The sequence below is a fragment of the Stigmatopora argus genome, chromosome 11, assembly GCF_051989625.1.
Source record: "Stigmatopora argus isolate UIUO_Sarg chromosome 11, RoL_Sarg_1.0, whole genome shotgun sequence".
Taxonomy (NCBI): Eukaryota; Metazoa; Chordata; class Actinopteri; order Syngnathiformes; family Syngnathidae; genus Stigmatopora; species Stigmatopora argus.
Window position 1 is genome coordinate 9,244,663 of NC_135397.1, and position 22,858 is coordinate 9,267,520.

Below are 22,858 nucleotides of genomic sequence, written 5' to 3' on the forward strand. Positions count from 1 at the left end.
GGGCGAATTATTCGATCGAAATTTCCCCCGTAAGACGAGCATTCCGTATGACGAACGGTCGTATGACGAGGTACCACTGTATATGCCAAAGCAAAACAGAACACACGCAAAAATGGTGGCCGGAAACAGATAAATGTGAGCTCTGTTACACTGTTAAGTGCCACAGAGGCTGGCTCATTTATCCTCCATGACCATTGGTGCCAGAGTGTAAATGCATTTTTAGAGATGCTACTTGCATGCTGTTGCTCTGCAGAGGCTTCGCTTAGACTCAATCCTTCCTGTTATAATGTCTGTATATGGAATCAAAGCAGAATGTTAAAAGTGCTATTCTAATGTCCTTTTTGCAGAAAAAAGGTGCAACTTGTGTCTTCTGGTAATAGAACAAGCTGCAATATAGCTTGATGTTTTTTGTAAAACGTACCAGCGTTAGGCCTGAATACATATCTGACTCTCTGGCTCTGGCGACAACAACTTCTTCTGGCTGCCTTGCCACACATAAATGAATGGTGACAGCCGCTCGTTGAGTAATACATTGATTTTGGAGACTTCTAACATACGCCCCAATTATATGGTTCAATTCGGCACTCTTTGGTTGGTGATGACCAGCTGGTCCTCTCCCGACTCGGTGCAACATCTTGTTGTTGATAAGTGTTTTAGCGTTTGTTTTGCAAAGTTAACCTGTGCCACTTTAAAATAAATATTGTAGTTACGTACTTAACTACACAGTACATGTGAAGCCTTCTAAACCATTTTCATGTCAGCAAATAAGATGAAATGAATTTAGACTGACCATGATAAATATTTCAAATACTACAAATTTATAGCAAGTTCATTTACATGTATGCAATATCACAAGTGCCACAATATGTCTTCATGTCAAAAGAACATCAGTGTAGGTAGAAGTATTCTCAGGCATTGTAATTAGAAGTGGTTCAATAACAAAGATGTTTCATTTATGCTTCTATTACATTTGTTAATGCTGATAAGTTGTTTTTATTGCACATTTGAATATTCACCAGGTGCTCAGTTAAAATATACTTTTGCAATAGAGTAGAGCATTCTTTTTTGCGTGGGAGTACCAGCATATTGTAGATGAATTAGTCACACTCGGGCACTGTTTACAAGGGGCTTGACATATACAACATCTTTTTTGTGCGCTTTTCTAATAGTTCTTTTGGCTGGGTGTTCATATTACAGCAAGGCGGTCATGCATTTCTCAGAATATATCCGCGGAAGGGTTGGAAATGACAGCAAACATGTTGGCAGCTTTGGATTTTAGTAGTGTAAATCAAGTACTGACAAAGGTTGATGAGCTCAACATTAAATATTCAATAAGGACATTCAATTTTACTGAAGCTGACCATCGACTTCACATCAGCTAAGGGAATGATATTTTAGGTGGTTGCTTTGGAATAGCGAGCAGATAGATGACTTTTTGATTCATGGCTCCCAAGACCTAGAATAATATATTATTTGGTAATAGCGTCATAGTACAGGAAAGGAGATTATATTTTGTGCTTTGTGTACAAATAAGTAACCGCTTTCACAATGTTGATATATTTCATGTAATTGATAGTAGTACATTTTGAATATCTCCAAAGAACGATTGCCGAAACTATTTTCGAAGGATCTAGTTAGCCTTGAGCTGAGGGTAATGCCTGCTGAGAAATAGTGGTAATGAATGGATTGCTCTATACTCCGTTCTACAGCATTTGATGACTGTATTGCGGTGCATCCAGCTGAACACTTGCCAGGCGGCGGTGATTACATGCCTGAATGTATCTCAAAGCTGTGAACTGAGTGACAGCCTCAAGGTGCCGTTGAATCATTGATGAACCACATTAATGGTGCATGGCCGTTTTTCAGACTGTTGTTAAGTCAGGAAGTTCCGTCTCACCAGTGTTCTGTCACACTCTGTTATCCTATGGACGGTGGGGAAGCCAGGCTGAGTTTGATTTGCAGAGTTAGCCTGGTTCCGTTCCAGTGTTCATGGGGCCACTCAAGGATGATAAAATGTAGTGCTGCAACCCCACAGGCAGTTTGCAACGGGATTTTAACTTGTGTTCTTTCCCTTATTTAGTTCCACATTCTAGTTCACAACAGAGTAAAACACAATCTTGTGATGATATTATATGTAGATTAGTTCAATAATTTCTAATGTAAAGTACTTTTTTGGTTTATAATATGTATATGACAATTAAAAAGTGATGGTGAATATCATACAGAGATGCAAAGCGTCACGTTTTAGCTTTATTCAGTATGAGCCGTTGCAATGTGTTCTGTTAGGGTTCAAGCTTTAAATGCTCAGTAAAAACGTATTGAGACAAAAGTTAACTTTGAGCAAGTGAGTGAGTGGGTATCCAATATTTGCTGTGGCTTGTGATTGCATAAGATCAGTCTCAAACAAATGTTTGTTGATTTGTTCATCTCATCTCCCTCATTACAAAAGTAGGTTCAAGCTTGTCTGACTATGACAACTTCTTCAGTTCCAAGTCTAGCTTGCTCGTATGAAGCAATCGCTTCTGTATAAGTTATTAACCGTAGCCCTTACAGTGGAAACAAAAACCCTACCATTGTGGACTCTCTATGCCCGAGAGCAGAGATTAAGAATGAGATCAAGTTTAATTGACTTTTATAATCTGAATTTGGATACGGAAGAGCAGGTCACAAATTAATGTTGTTGCTACACAAGAAGGGGATCAGGTAGTTTTGGTTGCATCGGCCTGAGGGGCAGTAGAGGTGTGTTCAGATGTAACATGTCAGTGCTAATCCAGAACAGGTTAAATTGCATTGTTAGCTAATTGCTGTAATGAATTGTGCTGTCAAAGGGCCGGTCACATTGTGTTGCTGTGGATCCACAGTAATAAAGTGGTTACTGCACAGTGAAGTAATATGATTGCAGTTAAAATCATAAGTGGCCTGGAGAAAAAATATTTTCTTGAGCTGGCAGTTTTTGTCCACTGCTGATGTTCGATTAGCTCTGCAACTGATTTCACTTGCTCAGAGCATACTGTTAACTGCACCAAATGGCCCATCAGTCACCATGACAGCTAGGTCAACTAGAGTCTTACAACATTACAGCCTTTTCTTACAAAGCACATGGAAAGCTAGCTGTACATCAAACTCAAAGTTTGTAAAACCAAAGCACTTGAAGCATCAATTCAGATCTATTCCTTCTGTTAGTTCGTGCCCCACTACTGACTCTGGGGAAATTTAAGTTCTATTTATTCAAACCACACTGTAGATGAACATGATCATTTCTATGGGGATTTACCAAACTGTGAGCACTTTTTTCTTGTTCCTTTTCCTTGTACATCTGTCCTAAACCTCTCCAACTTGAAAGGATCTTTCTACCTTTGGGTCCAGGTATGGTTTCTTGAGAGTGTACCACTTCTCCAATTTGATACATCTTCGCATTTAAATTTTCCTGAGCAAAATCTTAAGCTCCACAGCCAAGAACAGATGGTGTAAGATTGTTGCCTTTCCGGTAGTTTTATTTGCCCTATAATGGTTTTCAGTGAGCAATCAATAATGTAGTGGTTCATTAAACTGCGTTTTATGCAGCTACTGCAGACTTAGTGCCACCTTCACAGTCTAGCTTGCTTTGGTCTTTCTGTTACTTCCTGGTCTACCATTAACTCTAAGAAGGAGCTATTTGCGCAGTATGTCTTATGTATACTATGACACCCGTGAGGATAAACTGTGGAATATGAATCAAAGTTTATTATGGGTGTCTATAAGGCACATGTATAATATAGTGTTTAGTGGACAGTTACCTCCCAGTGTATTAATATTCAAACTTTGACTCCAGAAAGTACCCATGAATAACCAATTTGAAAACTTGCCCTTAGAGGGGAAAGTTTAGGGAGTCAGAAATGACAATCCACACTCTCTGGATATTATTATTTTGCCAAAACGAAAGCAGATGGCCTGTATTGATGGTTTCTTTTGAATTTTAAAGATGGCCAGCATAGTGCTTTTTGAAAGCAAATCTCGCCTACTTCGCTTCTGAAAATAGATCGGAAGGATCAACAAGCTCTAAAAGCGTTAATATCTCCTACTGGGCTGGTAGTAAATCCTAACTGTTCACTGTGTGTGTAAATAGGGTGTCCTGCTGTTCATGTTTGCCTCCCCTGCTTCTGGGGCTTCAGTCACAAACGATTCATTGTGCTGCTTTTCAGAAAGCTGCAAGGGTGATGATGCAAGTCTCTTCAGTTCCATTTTGGCAGTAGTCCACAGGGTTGTTACTATGTCTTGAAGGTCTTTTAAGCCATCCTTGCAAGAAAACACAAAACATGCTGAGGTTAATAAGTCTGAGTAAACTGAAAGAAAATGTTCACTACGATTTGCAGAGGCACCGTCGATTCAATCTCAATGAGTTTGCATTTTAAAGTAGAACATGACATCAGTTCACGACGTTAGTATACAGACTGCAATTTAGACTGAGCGTGCTCTCCATTTTGTTTGCTTTATTCATATCCACAAGCACAAGGACCATTCCTGGTATTCAGTATGAGGCAACGGTCTTTTCCTCTTCCTTTACCCATACTACAAGATACATGAGTTCCTTCACTTGGGACAGCAGCTCGCTCAGCAATTATTCACACATTTCTATTAAAGGAGCAGTTGGATGTTTGTACACTCATTCCAACTGTTTCACGGCTGGCTGTAGCCTACCAACTACCAGTATGGTAGTAAAAAGGGTCTCGAGCTTCGATCCCTCACAAGAACTGCTTCACCTTTTTTAAGTCTTAGGCATTTGTCCATAATATTTAACTGGAGGCCCAATATCAATAATGCACGCTAATTAAAATTAGAATTGTTCACACATGTAAATGCAGACTCTCAAAAATTGTCCGTACTATCATGAAAAATATATTCTGGGATGTCCTTGTGCTATTGCCTTGTCTTGACATGATCGGAACTGAAGATTTAAGGTTTGCCTTCCTGACTTATCCACCAATTGCTTTTTAAGCATATTTCTCTACAAGCAGATTTATTTATAATTCAGTGGACCACATTTTCGTATACACCCCCCCTTTTTGGCCAACAAAACAGTCATTATTATACTGTTCATGTGATCTGCCTGGTAAAACTGAGCAAAACAGTTTCTTCTTCCATCATAGAGTCAAAACGCAAGTTTTTTTTAAATTATTGACAGGAATTTACAGGGCCTTAATGTAAAGAAGCCTCTTTCTTGGTGGGAAAGAGTCGGCAGTGTTTACGACTGTTACCTTTCCAGAAAATTAGCAAAATATGGTCCCTCACTTGACTCAACCCACTCTATGAACTTTACCTGTATTGATGCTTGTGTGGTTATGTTACTCACTAAAATAAACTATACAATGCTGAATCTAGTTAAAAATTTAGAGCAACCATTTGAGCAGTCACTGGTGCCGTAGGCATTTGTTTTCCATCAGTTTAATTTCATATCGTGGTAATTTATAATTAACCAATTTTCAGTGTCCTTCTATGACATCGCTCACAGGGTAAATACAAACTTCAGTTTTGCTTGTTTAACATTCATTAACACATGCGGGAAGTTGTTTGATATGTTGGAACCCTGCATGCTGTCTTGTCATTTTTCATCGAAGCTCATAAAAAAAGTATACAGCATATTTGTCTCACTTAGTCTTTTTTTCCAGTTCAATTTCTATTCTTTCTGTTTTGAGTTTTGCCCAATCAGCTGCTGTAACGATTATTTTTTTCCCTGTTTTTCATTCATTCTCTGTCATTGGAATTATTACACACAGAGGTTTAATGACTTTTTTAAAATAAAGAATAATGGAAATGGAAATATTCATCTCTTTGAGGATCAAATCGTTCTTATTTCGAGGCTGGCTGACAGTTGCATTCATAAGTCCATTGCATAACTGTATTGTATAAATTTGATTAAGTGCAACCTAAACAGTAAACATAAATTCAGCTTTTACAGTAAACTGTTCATTATAGAGGGCTGGAAAAATGTCTCAGCATTTTTTTAGCTGATTCATACCGCACAAAGGAGTGAGTAATGCCACAGGTTTTTTTCCCATCAGCAACGCAGAAAGATGAGTGGGTAGACGTAAATGCGATTTTGGCTATTACCTCGGCAATCAAGTACGTAACTGAGATAAAATGTGCATAAAACCACATTTGCTCATATATTGATACAAATTATATTGAAAAAAGTAATATTTTAAAAGAACAGAAATGTTTTTTACGTGTTGTGTGTGTTCTATTTAGTATCCTGAAAATTGAATGCCAATGTTCAGTTGTTATAGGAAAATGTGTTCTTCCCTATATCGTCAGTACGTTAGAAATTAGTATGGTCTAACTCTTGTTTGATCAGACCACAGGTTTTTTTTTAGAGGTTTTCTGATATAATTCCCCCATATTGCAGTCATTTCCAGTCAATATTCCTGTTTCCATTATGTGCCAAAATTGAGACCACTATCTTGTGTTTCCCAATGCAGCTGATCTAATATTAGCCGCAAGATGTTTTTCAATACAATATGTTCACTATTTTGAGTATTGGTGCTGTGGTGATAGTACCACTGTCTTTGACAACACTTCTTTTGAAAAGGACAAACATTAATTTTCTATGGTAATATCACTCAACGAACTTACAATGTGATATTGTGATATTGTAATATATGTACAGTTGGGTTGGAATATTAAACCAACAAAGTAGTTAGTCTTGATCTGATCCAATCTAGAAATTCATTTGCATTTTACCTATTCTTGTCTCTCTTGTTTACAGTGTACTGTGGAATAGCATACAGTATTTACAGATCATCATCTTTGACCTTTGTCAGATTTTGTGGGATGTTTTAGCTAAACTAAACCGCTCATATTATTTGTCACGAAACGGCCGACTTTCCTCTAATCTCCCGTCTGCTTACTTTATTCCCCAGGATCTGAAGAAGGTGCTGTCTTTCCCCCCATTCCCAGGGGAATTTTTGCACCCAGTGGTGTATGCCTGCACTGCAGTCATGTTACTCTGCCTCTTTGCCTCCATCATCACATATATAGTGCATCACCGGTAGGTTAATTCACTGCTTTAAGCAAATTTCTATGTTGAAAGGTGCATTGGCAGCTCTGCAATTGACTATTATGTATGATATGTCCCATGTGCCTGAGGGCCTCGTTCTCACTTTAAGCGCTGATAGTCTCAATCCCCTAAGGCAGGGGTCGGGAACTTTTTTGACCGAGAGAACCGTAAACAATTCATATTTTCTCATGTTATTTCTTAAGAGCCATTCTCAAAGTTGAAAAAGAAAAATACTTGAAAATGTGTGATTTTTTTTGTTATTTCTCCACTTTTAAAATGCAGAAAGTCTCTGAATTCTTTTGACAACATTGTTATGCTCTTGCTATTAAATCAGTATGAATGATATCATGCATGCAGAAGAGTAATAAAAACAAAATTATGATAAAGTGGTGGCAGAGCTAGTGTCAACACCACAGTGACGCTCTTATTAGTTCGTTCGGGACTCAGCTCTCTCACCAGTGATTTCCATATTTTACATCACAGGTTAGTGGAGAGCCATATGCACCCATGGAAAGAGCCACATATGGCTCCTGAGCCATAAGTTCCCTGCCCCTGCTCTAAAGACTCTTTATGGTATATGTCTAATCAGAAATAGATAAATTATCACACATGCTACATTCCTATGTCCAATTTTTAAAAAAAATGCTTCTACTACTGTTATCTGACCTAGTTTTCTAAAAAGAGATCAGGGATTCAATAGTTTAGTCTTAGTAGTGTCATACCTTTTCTTTTGATTCTTAATAAGGTAGTTTCTTTTGTAGTTAATATCTGATATGATAATAAGGCTATTTTTAAATTTTTTGTCCTGTTCAGCTGCTTAGACATGGAGAATGGTAAAGCTAAGTGTTATTCTACACTGGAACACTTTCAATGTGCCACATGGGAGTTTAGTATACTCCCATTGTGATTGTTAAAAAAAATGAGATGGATTAAAAAGGCTTTTTTTTGACACAGAGAGAAAGAAAGACAGGGGGATAGTAAGACAAAAACATGATAGATTGTATATATGCTACCTAGATGTAAGTAGTGTTGATATATACTAACTACTGTACTCTTACTGAGGGGTAAGAGAGAAGATAGGCCAGATAGGAGTATGATGGAGTAGGTGAGTGCATGGACAATGTTAGTAATGAAAAATGCTTTCTCTTGTCAACTAGTGAAGGTTGCAACTTAGCCACAATAAAAAGTAAAAAATAAACTAATGCATGCCTGAGTGTGAACGTTTTATTTTATAATCTTACCTTTATCAAAGAATAAATAAGTCTAATTTGAAATGAAATTATAGAGACAAAAACTCCACATAAAAGCTTTAAAATGCTCACAGAATATTTTTGTTAAGGGTGCTCACTTATGTCTCTTCTCCCTCCTTTGTCCCTATTTCATTCTTCCTCACTATTAAACGCCATTTATTTTTCAGAACACTAGGTGTGTAGTATCACTCAAGCTGATTGTTAGTCCGTGAAGCACTAACAGGGTGATAAAAAGGCAAAATTCAAGGGGGTTTGCTTAAGGCTAGACACAGTAGATTCTAGAATTGTTTTATTTCTGACATCAAATGCACTTACCTTAATGCCAAAGGGTTATGACCGTGGTTCTCAAATGTTTATTGCCATGGCCCATTTTCTAGTAAGAAATTAAAATGTTTATTTATTGTTTGGGTTATGCGTATGTTTTACATTCCGTCCTCTGAAATGAAATCTCAAAAATAGTTGCCCTCATCCCCCTGTGCTCTCTAATCCCATCATTAGTTCTGTGTGCTACAGACCCAACGATGGAAAACCAAAAATGAATACGTCCCACAGATGGGAAACAACAGATTAAGAAGAGATGTGACAAATATCACCAGGCTAAAAATGTATTCCATAAAATATACTGAGTAAGGCCAGCTTCATTTTCGGCTAATGATTTGGCTCAGTGAATGTTTAGGGAAACCACGGACACAAATATATACATGCAAATACAGGGGGAAAAATAATTTGAAGAGTGATTTTGGTAAGAAGTACTATACCACAAGAATCCAGATTTTAAAATAAGGTTCAGTGAGTACCTACTGTACTTGAGTGAAGGGCAACCAATTTGAATTACTATAGCTTTTCTTTAAGAATGAAATTCACATTCAATGCGCATAGCACAAGGTAAGAGGACAGCTCAATTCATCCCAGTCTCTGGGGTTAAGGGGTGTGCGGGGTTGCAGGTTAATTTACTTGACCCAATGAAACGCAGTGCGGCGCCTATGAAAATCTCCTTTCAAGGAAGCCAACAGTCAGCTTGATTTATGGCCTCTTTGCTGGATGCACTTCAATACCTCGACTATGGCAAAGGCAGCAGCACCAGAGCGGTGCAGCTTGGCTCTAGACATGCCTTGTAACTGACTCCTGCCAATGCTTTATCTGAAATTGGCTCAACTGCTACTGGATCACAACAGTAAAACGTGTGCCAAACTGTATATTGCTGTTGTATGACCTATTCAGCCTATTCTTTGACTAGAGTGAATGTGATAAAGTGGGTTAAGTGCCTTGCTCATGGCTATGTAACTCTGGGCTCAAAACAAAAATACTTTAAGTACACAGAAAAGGAAGCTTCAATTGATTTTGTGAACCGGAAAAGATACCCATTCCTGTTCATGTCATCTCTGAGCGAATAATGTTTGTTTGCAAATGCCACTCTGTATAGTGATGCTAATAACATGTTAAGATACTCTTTTTCTTTTTTTTTTAAATCACAACATTATAGTAATATAAAAGGGTTATCAGGAGAGCAGTGGTTTCAATGAAGCAAAAAATAAAAATATCCCCCTACAAAATGTTCATATCTTAAATAAGAAAGTGATCAAACCACATCTTGCTTTAATGTTAAAGATTGTGACATGATTGCTGATGAATTAAATTAACTCATAACTTGTAAGTGGCTAATTGTAAATACAAGTACATAAAATATAAGCATACGTACAGTAATTTAGAAGATTTAGGAACGCAGCTTTTATGCTGAGTAAGATTGCTTCAATTTAAACAAAAACATTTATTTTTGTTGTTCACAATACAAGCAAAAATGTGTTTATGTGGTTAACATTATAGTGATGTGGTGAAATTGTGTTGAGGGCAATGTGTTATTGCTCTGAAAGAAAAATAAGTTTGTGCTTATAATTTTTGGGTATATTGATTTTTCTTTTGCAGTCCAATCCGCATCAGTCGAAAGGGATGGCATATACTTCTCAACTTCTGTTTCCATACCGCTCTGACCTTTGCTGTGTTTGCCGGGGGCATCAATCGAATCAAATATCCCATCATATGTCAAACAGTAAGTGCATTCTGTTAGTCTTGCTAATACAGTGGTTAGACATTTTTATAGAGGCATTAGGACTGAAATCAGTCCGTGACGGGGCATTTTTAAAACAACAATAAAATTACAATTCTAGTGGAAGTAGCACATTTGCTTTAGGATGTTTTAGCAACAGCATCAATGTTTGTTGAGTAGCTCAGTGGCCTTGATTTATTTCAAGGCAAGGGCAGTAACATTATGGTTTATCGAGTTTTTTTCCAAAGGAATGTGACTGCCTGGTCATCATAGAACATTGACCTCAACCCCATCAGACACATTTGGATTGGGCTTGAAAGTAGATTGTGATGCAGGGCCTTCTCGTACAGAATCAGTGACTGGCCCCCCTTTTGGATACATAGACAATTCCACCTTACCCCTCTTCCCTGCACACCACTCCAAAATTGTTTTTTTTTCAACTCCTCTACTTGTAATAATCAAATGTCCCAATACTTGTGTTCATATTTTATTGCTATGACATTTAGATAGTTCTAAAAACATATCGTTGGAAAAAGGAAAATGGATGCTGCACACCTTCAACCACGGGGCCACCACTTTGTGTGAATGAAACAACACTAATGCACTTGAAGTACCTTGAGAGGGAAATCACTGTGGTCCATTTACAGTGAATGGTGAAACAAGAACTATAGCTGTTGGCAGCTTAGTCTATTCTGGATAAAGATAGCTGCTAAATGGATATTACGCTATGTGAAAAGTAATGGTCTTACATGGACCCACTTATGCTCAATCATCGTCAACAAACAACTGTATGTGTTGTTTCAAATCTTGAGAACTATCATTAATACACTTTACAGTTGATTGAAATGCAGATAAAATTACTTGGCATCATAAAGAGCTGTGTTCTCCTTTGCTTTTTACTTATGAATGACATTATATCTGTTTTTCTCTTCTGACATTTGCACGATGAATTTGGTAAATATTATTTCCAGCTTGGGACGCTTAAGGTTTCTATGAGCGCGGGAGACCAGAGTGCAATGACTCAAAAAGGCAGATAATAGCCGAGTTTATTTTGAACCGAAAATTTTGCAGTAATCCCGGAAAGGGTGATGGTTCTGAAGAAGCTTGCGGAATCTTTCTTTTCTGTAGAATTTCTCTGTCGCCCTAGCTGAAATGCAAAATTACCTGAATGATATGAAAAAGAAAACCTTACATCAATGCAAGAAGTGATGTCTAAAAATGGAATAGTGGTCAAAAAGGTCAGTAAACAAGCCATTAAAAACCTCAACACTGTGTCTAGGAAGCTCACATTTGCTAGTCTGCTGCTCTTTAATGGAAAAAAAAAACATTAATTAGATTCCACTTGGCTGTTTCCAGCTCATCCTTTGTTGACTTTGTGATCAACGTTCTGCTTAGTGAGGCAGACATAGCCTGGAATATTTAATATTTGTTCAAGATTTCCTGCTATCAATAGCTTTAACGTCAAATGAAAATAGTCAAACGCTCCAAATTGGTTTCCAACAAATCAGAGGGCACAATGAGACAAGCAGCCATTCATGTAGACACTCGTACCTACGGGCAATTTTGAGTGTTCTTGGGACATGGGGGCAAACCAGAGTACCCGGAAAAAATCTACGCACAGGAAGACATGCAAACTTCACTGGAAGGTCAAAACCCAGTGGGGATTGAAAACCTCAATCTCAGAACTGGAAGGCAGATGTAATAATCTCTCGCCCACCATGCCGCCCTTTGTATGATGCAATGAATCAAATTAGTTTGCTGGTCTCTAATTATTGTTTTTATTAAAAATTAGTTTGTTAATATAGAAGTTAGTTGTTTTTACTACCAATATTTGGTTGCATTATTCATACTAATGTCCCGTTTGGTTGAACTTGTGATGTTTTTATGAAACATTGCAGGCGGGGGTTGGAACCCATTGAAAGTACTCATTTGATTGCACTGGTTTATTTACCACTACATAATAAGATTGGTGAATATCAGTCTTTTTTGCAGTCTTAATAATAACATGCCTTTACACCCATTAAATCCAATGAAAACAAACTTTCCAAATCTCTAAAAGTAGTCAGAATTTTGTTTTATCATTTTCCAAATGTCTCCACTGCCAGCTGGTCAGCATAGATATGAGGGTCAAAACCAGCAAATTATGTTCATTTACACCCAATATTTGTTGACTGGCTTACAAATGCCTAGAAGCCATTATATTTCTCCTCTTTTCTTGGTACTAATGAGGCTTAAATATATGCAGGTATTCCAACAGGCTGATTGACAAACCAGTTCTACATATGATGCTCAAGGACATAGGACCAGGACTCAAATAAACTACTACTGTAGTCCATGGGCTAAAACTGAAAAATAAGGATTTGATAGAGGATTTTAATATTTTTCCATCATCATATCTACTACCTTCCCTTTTAAATCTATTTTGATGAGCTGTCAAAGCCTTTTGGCAAAGTTAGATCAATTCTTCTATTCAAGCATAATTTATGAATATTCAAACTAGGAGAGTGCAGGTACGCATTACAAGGCATTCTTCTCACGAGATAGGCGTCAACGTGACTATCATTTATATTCTAATTTGTTATTCTGGCAGCACCCCTGATGTCCTCTAGCGTAACTGATAAGGAGCTGCTGGTATCCAAATGTAAAACTGCACAAAAATTCTATCAACAACCTTGCACTCATTCAACCTTTTACACTGATGTGCTCGATGGTCTCTTTAATTAGGCACACAGAATATCAAAGCAGGGAAGCAGTCAGAGACACCCTTGGCATGATATTGATATTTTAAAGAGCAGACATGCCTTCACTTTAAATTATGTGTAAAAAACACTGACCCCCCTGGCAGACATTGACCAGTTAAGAAAGTACGTTTAGCCATTTTCCATCTTTCACCATTTCAGGTCGGGTTCATGTTGCACTACTCATCTTTAGCGACAATGCTGTGGCTCGGCGTGACAGCGAGGAACATTTATAAGCAGGTGACAAAGAAGCCTCCACTGAGCAAAGACGGTGACCCGCCAAGACCCCCTAAACAGCCACTCTTGAGGTACACAAAATTCCAAATAATGAACTTAAGCCTTGCCTTTTTAACTCATTGGTTGCCTCTGACGGGACTAGACATCCAATCAATTTTGATTGGGAGGCTGGCAGTGAAAATCTCTGTCAGTCTCCCGGTCAAAATTGATTGGACGCCTATAACGTCAATGGCACTGAAAAATGAGCATTGACATCTAAGTGTGTTACTGTTTTTTTTCTTTTTGCTCTGTCTTGCATGGCTGCAATAAATGACTGGCTTTTAGTTCAGCTCAAATACAAACAATGATTATTTTTGTGTACGACAATCAGCAAATTGGATCGTCAGCGATCGTTTGTTTGACGACAGCTCGGTTTGCTCATTGTCGTCTTCAAAACACAGATCACAATTTTAACCAATTTGTATTTATTTATTTATTTTGACATTTTTATGAGAATAAGTTATGGCGATCAACGGTAACAAGTTGATTGAATCATAACAGTATTATTCAGCTTGGTTTTTATATGAAAAAGGCAGACAACACAGTAAAGCATTTCTGAAGGGCAATAGAAAGGAAGAAGGACAATCTTTATCTCTAAACAGCCTTTTTTCCGGCAAAATACATCTGCCAATACCACGATTCAGCATATTAATACGGAATATTCTTGAGCCGCTACCACCATGCACAGCTTGTGAATGAGATCATTTGTACAGGGGCAAGTGGTTGGATCATGCAGCACTGCATCCATGTTGATCCATGATGATTGACCGTAATGGTCCCTCTCAGACATGCTCATGCAGTAAGACTTAGCATCTGGAGACAAATCAATTCTCCTCTTGCTGCACCCCAACACACTCCCATTCCCCAATCATCACCTCCCCCATTCCCATTATCAAACCTATTTCTACTGATCTACCTTCCTGTCCCTCCATCTAATTTCAATCTAATGGTACATCAGAAAACAATTGCAGTTTGGTGAGAAATCGGTGCCACCCCATTTTTAAACTCTCGAAGCCTGAATTTACATTTAGCTCAATGGCTACCATTGAGGGTGCTAGACGTCGAATCCAATGCTGTCAGGAGTGAATGAGCAAATTAACTCGCATTCAAAATGGAGTGGAAGTTTCGTGCTCTCAATTGATGTTTTTACTATACATATAATTCTTTTGCAAATTACCACATCACAAACAGTTTGTGAATTCTAAGCAAATGCTTTTAGCTGGCAGTGAATGAGTTAACAATTATACATTTCATTGGGGTAATACACACTAAGTACCTATGTGTAAAGAATTTTCAAAATATACATGGATGAAAAATCTAGCAAATATGTGTATATTTGCTAAATATATGTTCAGCCATCAAGTGGTTAATACTGTGCTAAATTTGAAAGAAACTAGTATATGGTCGATATTATTTTAGTTTTTATTAGTATCAAAACATATTTGTCTTAGTATGCTTCAGAACATGTTCTCTTCCAAATACAAAGACCCTTTTTTTTCTTGGACTTTTTTTTTACATGCACAGATTTGGATGTACTATCTATTTGCATAAAACAGTTACATATGTAAGCCATGTACTCTATTGATCTTGCGGTTAAATAGGTCAGCCGCCTTACATTTTACCATTTATTCTCATTTACACTTATCTTGCTGACAGGAGTGTAAATGGCTTTCTGTTGGTGGGGGTAGGGAGCTCCTGAGGGAATTGTTCCACTCAGAAGCAGTGACAGGCTGGTAATGCCCCCCAACGACTACCATCTCCAACAACACTCCCAATTTCCCTTCTCAGCTTCACCCATCTCAATGCACCCACCCCACCCCCAAGTACTAGTGGCTAAGACAAAAACCTTGATTATAATTGAATTTTGTGGATGCCTGCTGTGTGACGAGGGATGTATTGTGAAAGGGAGAAACAGAGAAAGGAGAAAGGAGGAAGATGGAGTGCTGTGAAGGTTACACCTGTGACACGGGTGGAGATTGAACAGGATGGAAGAGGAAATAGCATAGTGTTATGTAGGAAAGTGGATGGCAGGGCAAAGTGAACACACAAAAAAGGACACAGCGCAGAGGAAGCTGCTGGGGATTAGGTATGTTTCTGCATACAATTTTTATGCTTCACTGTTAAGTTGTTTTTGATGCAAGCATCACTGGCACTCAGATTTTACAATTAAAAAGCTGTTCTTATCAGACAGCCGTTGACAGATTATGAAAACTTGCTATGCTGCCATGCAGAAAGAACTTTGCCTGAAGGTAATAGTACTGTAAATACGAAACCATCTTCAGATTTGTGGCCTCAGTTTTACCCTGAGGAAGTGTAACATTAATTTCACAAGAAGATTTAATGCTAAAGGGAAAGGGTGAATGATGAGACGAATGCTAAGAGCCGCACTGTGACAAACAAAGTGTTCTTTTTTGTATTTCAATGAATCGCCAGTGAAAGCAAATAATCGTTTTCTTCTTGCTTAACTAGACACAAAATAAGAAATAAATAAAAATGCTTTATTTATTAGGTATAAAAGATAAACCTTGGATAAAAATTGACTGCCATTTTTGTTTTCATTTGAAATTTCACACAATCAAATTGATTTTGACTAACTCATTGGCTGCCATTGATGCAGTTATTCACACCTGAGTTGTTGTAAAACTGAACATTGAAACCAGGTGAACACGTCAACATCTACTTTTCAAAAGGCAGTTATGTAATCAATGAATTTTGTACTGCAAACGAACGATCGTTGCCAGTCCCCTCGTCAGTATGGTGGTCTGCCGTCAATGGCACTTAAACATTATCATTTAATACAACCCATCCCTGTTAGAATGGATTTAACGTCTATTGCTGTCACTGGCTGCAATGCATTATTTGTTCTAAGCTCAGCAACTTTTTGTTTATTTAAAAAAACTACCAAAACACCTTTTTCATCTTATCTTCCAGATTTTATTTAGTCAGCAGTGGAGTGCCCTTCATCATCTGTGGGGTAACCGCAGCTGTCAATCTTGACAACTATGGCAGCGTGGAGCAAGCACCATAGTAAGTTCACACTTCAATTCAAGAAGTTCAGTGGAAAAAGTGGCTGTCAAAAGGTATACAAGGGGGAGTTATTATTCAATGAATAAAACAAATACAGGCATTTATTGCACACACATTAGTTTTAATGAACAACAGAGCAGGCACATCAATTCTTCGTCATCTATATTTGAGAAATGTCATCTGTATTTTAGTCAGTTAACGTAAAATTATGAGAATATTATAATCTGATTATTTTTTCTATTTTCCACAGCTGTTGGATGGCCTGGGAGCCAAGTCTGGGAGCTTTCTTCGGCCCAGTGGCCCTCATCGTCCTTGTGACGTGCATCTACTTCCTCTGTACCTTCATTCAACTAAGGCGTCACCCTGAAAAGAAGTATGAGCTCAAGCAGCTGACAGAAGAGCAGCAAAGGTTGGCCTCCATCGACGTGCCAACTCCTTGCCAGCAGGCGGCTGAGCCCGGCGTGCTGACGGCGCCAGCGACCGGGAGCCACTGCCCCGCCGGTTGCCCGGGTATCCCCATTAATCCCGCCCTGCTGGCCAATGAGCACTCCTTCAAGGCCCAACTCCGCACAGCGGCCTTCACGCTTTTCCTCTTCCTGGCCACTTGGACTTTCGGAGCGCTGGCTGTGTCCCAGGGTCATTTCCTGGACATGATCTTCAGTTGCCTGTACGGTGCCTTTTCTGTCACACTTGGCCTCTTCATCCTCATCCATCATTGTGCCAAACGGGATGATGTCTGGCATTGCTGGTGTTCGTGCTGTCCCGGCGGGCGGGCTGACAATTGCTCCGTCGCACATGGGCAAGTGCCGCCTAAAGTCAACGTAAATGGAGATACTCCATCGCACGGCCACGGTCACTGCCACCACGAATCTCCGTGTAAAGCTGTGATTAGCTGTAGTCACGGCAGCGTAAGTCACTGTAAACATGCTGCCCATTCATCATCACAGAATCACGTAACATGTCTGACACCTGTGACTCCATGTTGTGCTGCCCTGCATAGCCAGCAGCTCATGGAGGAGGAACCGACTGCCACACACGTGCTCCTACACGCTGATCCCGAGGGTTACCGGCCGGGGATCCAGTTGCACCCCTGTCTGAAGAGCAGCGGCAGGACTAAAGCCCGTCGTTTCAGCCGCCGGTCCGGCACCAGTATTTGTGGTGCGGGGAGCGATAGGGAATACGCCTACCATATCCCCTCCAATGTGGATGGAGGCAGCGTTCACAGCTCACACACGGATAGCCCCCACAGCACTCACGAGCGCCACATTCACACTTGTCCGCATCAGGTCCACGAGGGCCTCCACGAGGGCCAGCATACGTGCCACACGGGAGCAGCAGCTACTGCGCACGAGGCCATCACATGTCATAATCCATGCCACCGGCATATGTGCTGCACTAAAGCGGATATTTTCCCTTCACTGTGCCCGGCAGAGGCAGCGGATGCGGGCGTGTTCCTGTGCGGATGCAGCAAAACTGCGGAGGAGGAGCATGTTACGCATCACCATTTGGACATGCACGCCCCGCGCAGACAATCCTACCCGCAGAATCCGCCCAATCAGAATGGGATTCTAAAAGGTGGCCTGCATGAGGGACTCCTTTACAGCTCGGACAGTACAGGGAATATACGCACTGGACCATGGAAGAATGAAACTACTGTGTAGTCTGGATTGGATGGCGGCAGCACTCTTTGCTTCGTGAAAAAGAAAAAAAATAGTTTCTCCCAGAATATATAACATGTAAATCATCTCAATCAGTGTGGAATAATGTCCCCATATTTGTATCTTTTACTGGACAGAAATCGACTACAATATATGAAGTTCTCCCTGAAGAAAACCTAATCCCAAAACAATCTATTTCATTCAGAAAAAATATATGAACATGTCAGAAGATATACGTGAACAGAAAATATTTCCGCTCTTACCACTACATATCCCTGTCTGCATAAAGGAAATCGAATGGCCGTATTTATGGATATGTGGGTTAGTGCTCAAAGCCAACAAGCTGCAAGATTTTATGCTTTACGCTCCATTACCTGATCAGATTAACCAAAACCAAAACTTGCAACAATTCATCTCGTACATGTTTTAGACAAATAAACCAGCAATTGTAGACTTCTTATGTTTCTTTGCCATTCAGTCATACAATTATGTATAAGTACAAGATATTTTCTAAATGACACACAATAATGTGTCAAGCATTTAAGTGATACTCATTGAAGACATGGAAAAAAATTACGTGAAAGGTGTTTTTTCAGGTTTGCATTGAATATGCTTTCTGTATGGTGTTTTCTCGGTTCGATTATATTTTCTTCAGAAAAGGCTTGTTTATCAATTGTAACAATGTGACTGCAGTTTTCATGAAGATACAGTAATATTTTTCATCCACAAAGGACATGCAGTGGTGCCTCGAGGAATGAGTTAATTTCTTAGTGACATATAACCTGTATCGTATCGAGATGAATAAGAACTCCATTAATCCTTACATGCACAAATTATGATTATTTTGGGGGGAATTCGTCCACGGCACTCATTTAACATATTACCAGAGTATATTTCCTAATTTCCCATTTTTTTCATCATTATTTCTTATTTTTTCTTATTTGTATTAATTTGGTTATTTAAATTAAGTTTTCTTAAGTCTATTTATTAAATTCAAACTGGAAAAAAAGCTACTTTCGAATAGCTGCCCTGTGTAGTGACCGCTGAAAGGCTTAATAAGTTCCAAAAGCTTTTTAATTAGTTTTATCAATAGCATTGTAGGGTTTTCAGTCACTCACTCATTCGTTCATTTTCCATGACGCTTCACTTTCATCAAGGCATATCTCAAGGCACCAGTGTAACACTAGTTCAGTGATCTTAAAAAATAAAAATAAATTAAAAAAACATTTCATGCATGGCAAAATGAATTACTACTAACTTTTAGACATTAAACAATATCCAATGAGCTTAAAGACATCCAAATTCATAATTCCAGTGGGGTCTGAAGGTCCAGGAAAAAAAAAAAGATTAATACAACATCTAATGTTGAGGCTTATGTGTTATGACAAAACACATAAATAAGGTTATGCATTGGCAAGTTTATTTTACCTGTCACATGTTTTTATGATAAAATCCCAATTCAAGCATGATCTAATTTATGCAACCATCACTTCCTTCTTTGACTTTGTCCACCCACGAGTATTTGATTTGCCTTTGACCTGAACAGACTGCTGCAGTTTATCATATCAATTCCGTCAAAGCCTTAGCTTTAGCATACTTTAAAAAGACATCATTTTATTCCAACATTAATTATAAAATACAAATCCAATTAGACGTTTCTGATGATTATGGCTCACCTATAATGAGTATGGTAAAGAGCCATAGAGGTTGCGTACCATCTGAAACCACATGTCTGTGTTAGATGAATGATGTTTTTAGGAGTGTACAAAACCCCATGCATTTCATCAGAAAATCCCCCCCAAAAAACTAAAAAAAAGTTGCATATAATCAACATACCGCAAACCCTGTTCTCGAAAAATCACCTTGGCATGGACAAAATGTCTTTCTGCACTATGTGCACTCCTGCTGTGTGAATAAAAAAATGATTCCTGATTATTTTCCATCAGATTTAAAAATGTTTATGAATACAGTAAATCTATATATGAATAGGGAAAAACTTAACTCTCAATTTAATGCTCAGTATCTGAGTTTAGAATTGTCTTTTGTTGTCTAATGCCTTTTAATCTGTTGTCATTTTGTTTGTCATTAACATAAGTATGCCGATCTCAATGTGTTGTGAGATTTTCCCTGGTATATGAGGAATAGAAGTGCACTACCCAATCTAACGCTCTCCAAATGACTTTACATTAAGTTTCATTGTGATGTTTGTTCGGACAGGAATATCACGTTAATTAATGCGACTTCTGTAAAAATGAGAAGAGCGAGCCACTCGTGAAATGCTCAATGCCGTTTTTTTAAATGGTAAAATCTGTTGATTTTTTTGTAGGTCTTTTTCTGTTTTTCATAGACATTGCATGAATCCCTCTCTCCACAGAGTTATTGGAGTTTCTCCAACGGTCCTGTACAAATGAGTAATTAAAGGTTGAATTTTAGTGGTAAAATATTGGCCCATATCCTTAATAGTCGCATAGACACTGGCAGACGGGAGATGAAATTGTTACTCGATTACTTAACCACAGACTTACATACGTATATACAGTACTACTCAGAAAATATGAATATCGTGAAAAGGTTATTGTCATAATAAGCTGAAAATCTTCAAATCAGCAAGGTTACAACAGAGATGACGTCATTTTGTTTTAATGTCTCAATAAAATTGGTTGCTTTCATTTTTTAATGTTAAATTGACCAAATAAAAGAACTTTTACTTGATATTCAAAATTTTGGATAGGCCTATATACATTTTTATTGAGAGAGGGAAAGCGATAGTTGGACAAATTACCATTCACATAAAAAAAGACATTGGAATGGGTACTACTAGGACAAATCACATTATTTAACTAAACAGTGGTCTTGGTTCATTTATGTGCCAGTATTTGCTAAATGTTTTGTTTCAATGTATTTGGTGTCATAGTGCCACTGTAGAATACCCTCTCTATTGTCAGCAATAGCAGGTATGCTGACCCAAATGAGCATGACGACTTCATTTTGGGTCACCTGGCAACTGCTTGAAACTGACCAGTGGTACAGTGAGAAAACCCAAAGCCAGTTTTCACTTTTTTCTACATTGACACAGATTCCAATAAATGTATTTTTTCACCATGTAACTAGCCAGAGTATCTTTACAACGTGTTTGTGAGTCAGCCTTCTTTCATATGTGGTGGTAAATGTGCGTAAGGCAAAAGGTCTCTGCGTTCTTGCCACACTGTTGACAAAAGAGATCTCCCACAGAGCTGCCGTAGGGTATGATTTCTAAATGCCGCAGGCTTGGATTCAGTGTTGTGTGCTTGTATGCGTGTCGCTGCTATAAGCGTCCACAACCTTCAGCCCATGCATCTTGCAGATCATTGTAATCCTTGGAACGCTGTGTCTGGGTATCATATTTTACATGGAATACATAGCAACAGTGATATTTCAAAGAAATTTGATTTCAGACGAGAATAGTGGTGTCCAAACCTTTCTTCTCTGGGTGCTACTTACAAAAAGAAAAAATCAAAGAAGCGAAGGCCTATGTGAAATCCTTACATTTTCATTTCTTAAACAGGGATCAGAATTGCGTATAAACGATGGGGATTTTAGAATGTATTCATTTTTACCTATTAATATGGATGCCCAATCAGTTTTTGAATGATTGCTCCCAGCCCCCCTGTCAAATTGGATTATAGCTGTCAATGGCAGTGAAATATGATCATGCAATGCCAACTTTCCCTCTTAAAATTGATTTGATGTCTAGAAATGTCACAACCATGAAATCTAAATTCATCACATTGGATTATATTTTATACAAGTTTATGTAAAACAAAATGCTGAAATGCTACCCATTTCCATGCCTTGATCTGAACCTGTTGTTTGGTTTTGAGAACTCAATTAATGAAGAGGAACTGTTGTGTTCTGGCTCCATCTAGTGGCAAAGCTAAGAACTGAAACCCAACCGCCGGCTGGGTTTAAGCTTCTTGTGTAGGCCACAGTCAATAATTTTTTTTTTCATAATTTACTGCAAGCGATAACTGGGCGGCAAGCCAGAGTTGTCCCATAATTAGTACACAGTAGAGATTTCAAACCAATTCGTGGTTACACAGTCTCTTGTGAAAGATTATCATGGAAATGTATCCAATTTTACTTAATTGGCCCCGAAGCAACAGTATTTAATTACTAGAAATTTATATTTTTCATCTCTCCATGTCAGTGATTGCATTTTTACAGGCAGAATAATCAAGTGTGTAGACTTTTTTGTCTATTGGTGTCTGGTTGGATTTTTGGGGGGATTATAAGCCTTAATTGTGAAACAAAGCATCGTCAGGGAAGCTGCCAAAATGTTGTAAGCAAATGTAAAGCGTCTAGCGTCTTTTTTTTTGGTCAGTAATAACCATATTTTTTTATATGTTCGCTTGTGGGACCGAGTGTATCTGCTAAGGCTTCCTTCATATTTTTCAAGAAGGTTTACAGTAATACCAGAAATCCACCATGCCTATGTTGAAACATTTCAACAATTTTGATTCGGTAAGCTTAAGGTGAGCATGTTAAAGTGTAAGTATATCTATAGGATTATTTGGTGTACACAAAAAAATACACCTGGACAAATTATTGGAAATATTTTCTTTTTCATACAGTTACTTATAGTTTAAATTACCACTGTGTGAAACAAGCTATTAAATATGAGCCTGAGTGGGGAGAGTCCAAGTGAGAATGTGCCTGTGTTGTTAGCCGAAGACAATGTATTACGCCTGTGGGCACGCGTGAGTAATCAGATGTGGAATATCAAGCAGCACTTCATACACGTTCGCGCTCTACTTTCACTGAGGCGTTAACGCACCAATGTAGGCACTGCAGAG

General features: G+C 38.5%; 1 protein-coding gene across 2 annotated transcripts in view; it reads left to right on the forward strand.

The window, feature by feature from the left end:
• Positions 1 to 20,298, forward strand: part of adgra1b (adhesion G protein-coupled receptor A1b) — a 63,693-nt gene extending 43,395 nt beyond the window's left edge. For both annotated transcript variants that reach the window (XM_077613335.1, XM_077613336.1), the window contains 5 exons: positions 6,897 to 7,024; positions 10,207 to 10,330; positions 13,228 to 13,373; positions 16,273 to 16,368; positions 16,619 to 20,298. In XM_077613335.1, coding sequence (XP_077469461.1) covers positions 6,897 to 7,024; positions 10,207 to 10,330; positions 13,228 to 13,373; positions 16,273 to 16,368; positions 16,619 to 18,029 — 1,905 coding nt within the window. In that variant the 3' untranslated portion in view covers positions 18,030 to 20,298. The remainder of the gene's footprint in view (positions 1 to 6,896; positions 7,025 to 10,206; positions 10,331 to 13,227; positions 13,374 to 16,272; positions 16,369 to 16,618) is intronic.
• The last annotated feature ends 2,560 nt before the right edge of the window (positions 20,299 to 22,858 follow it).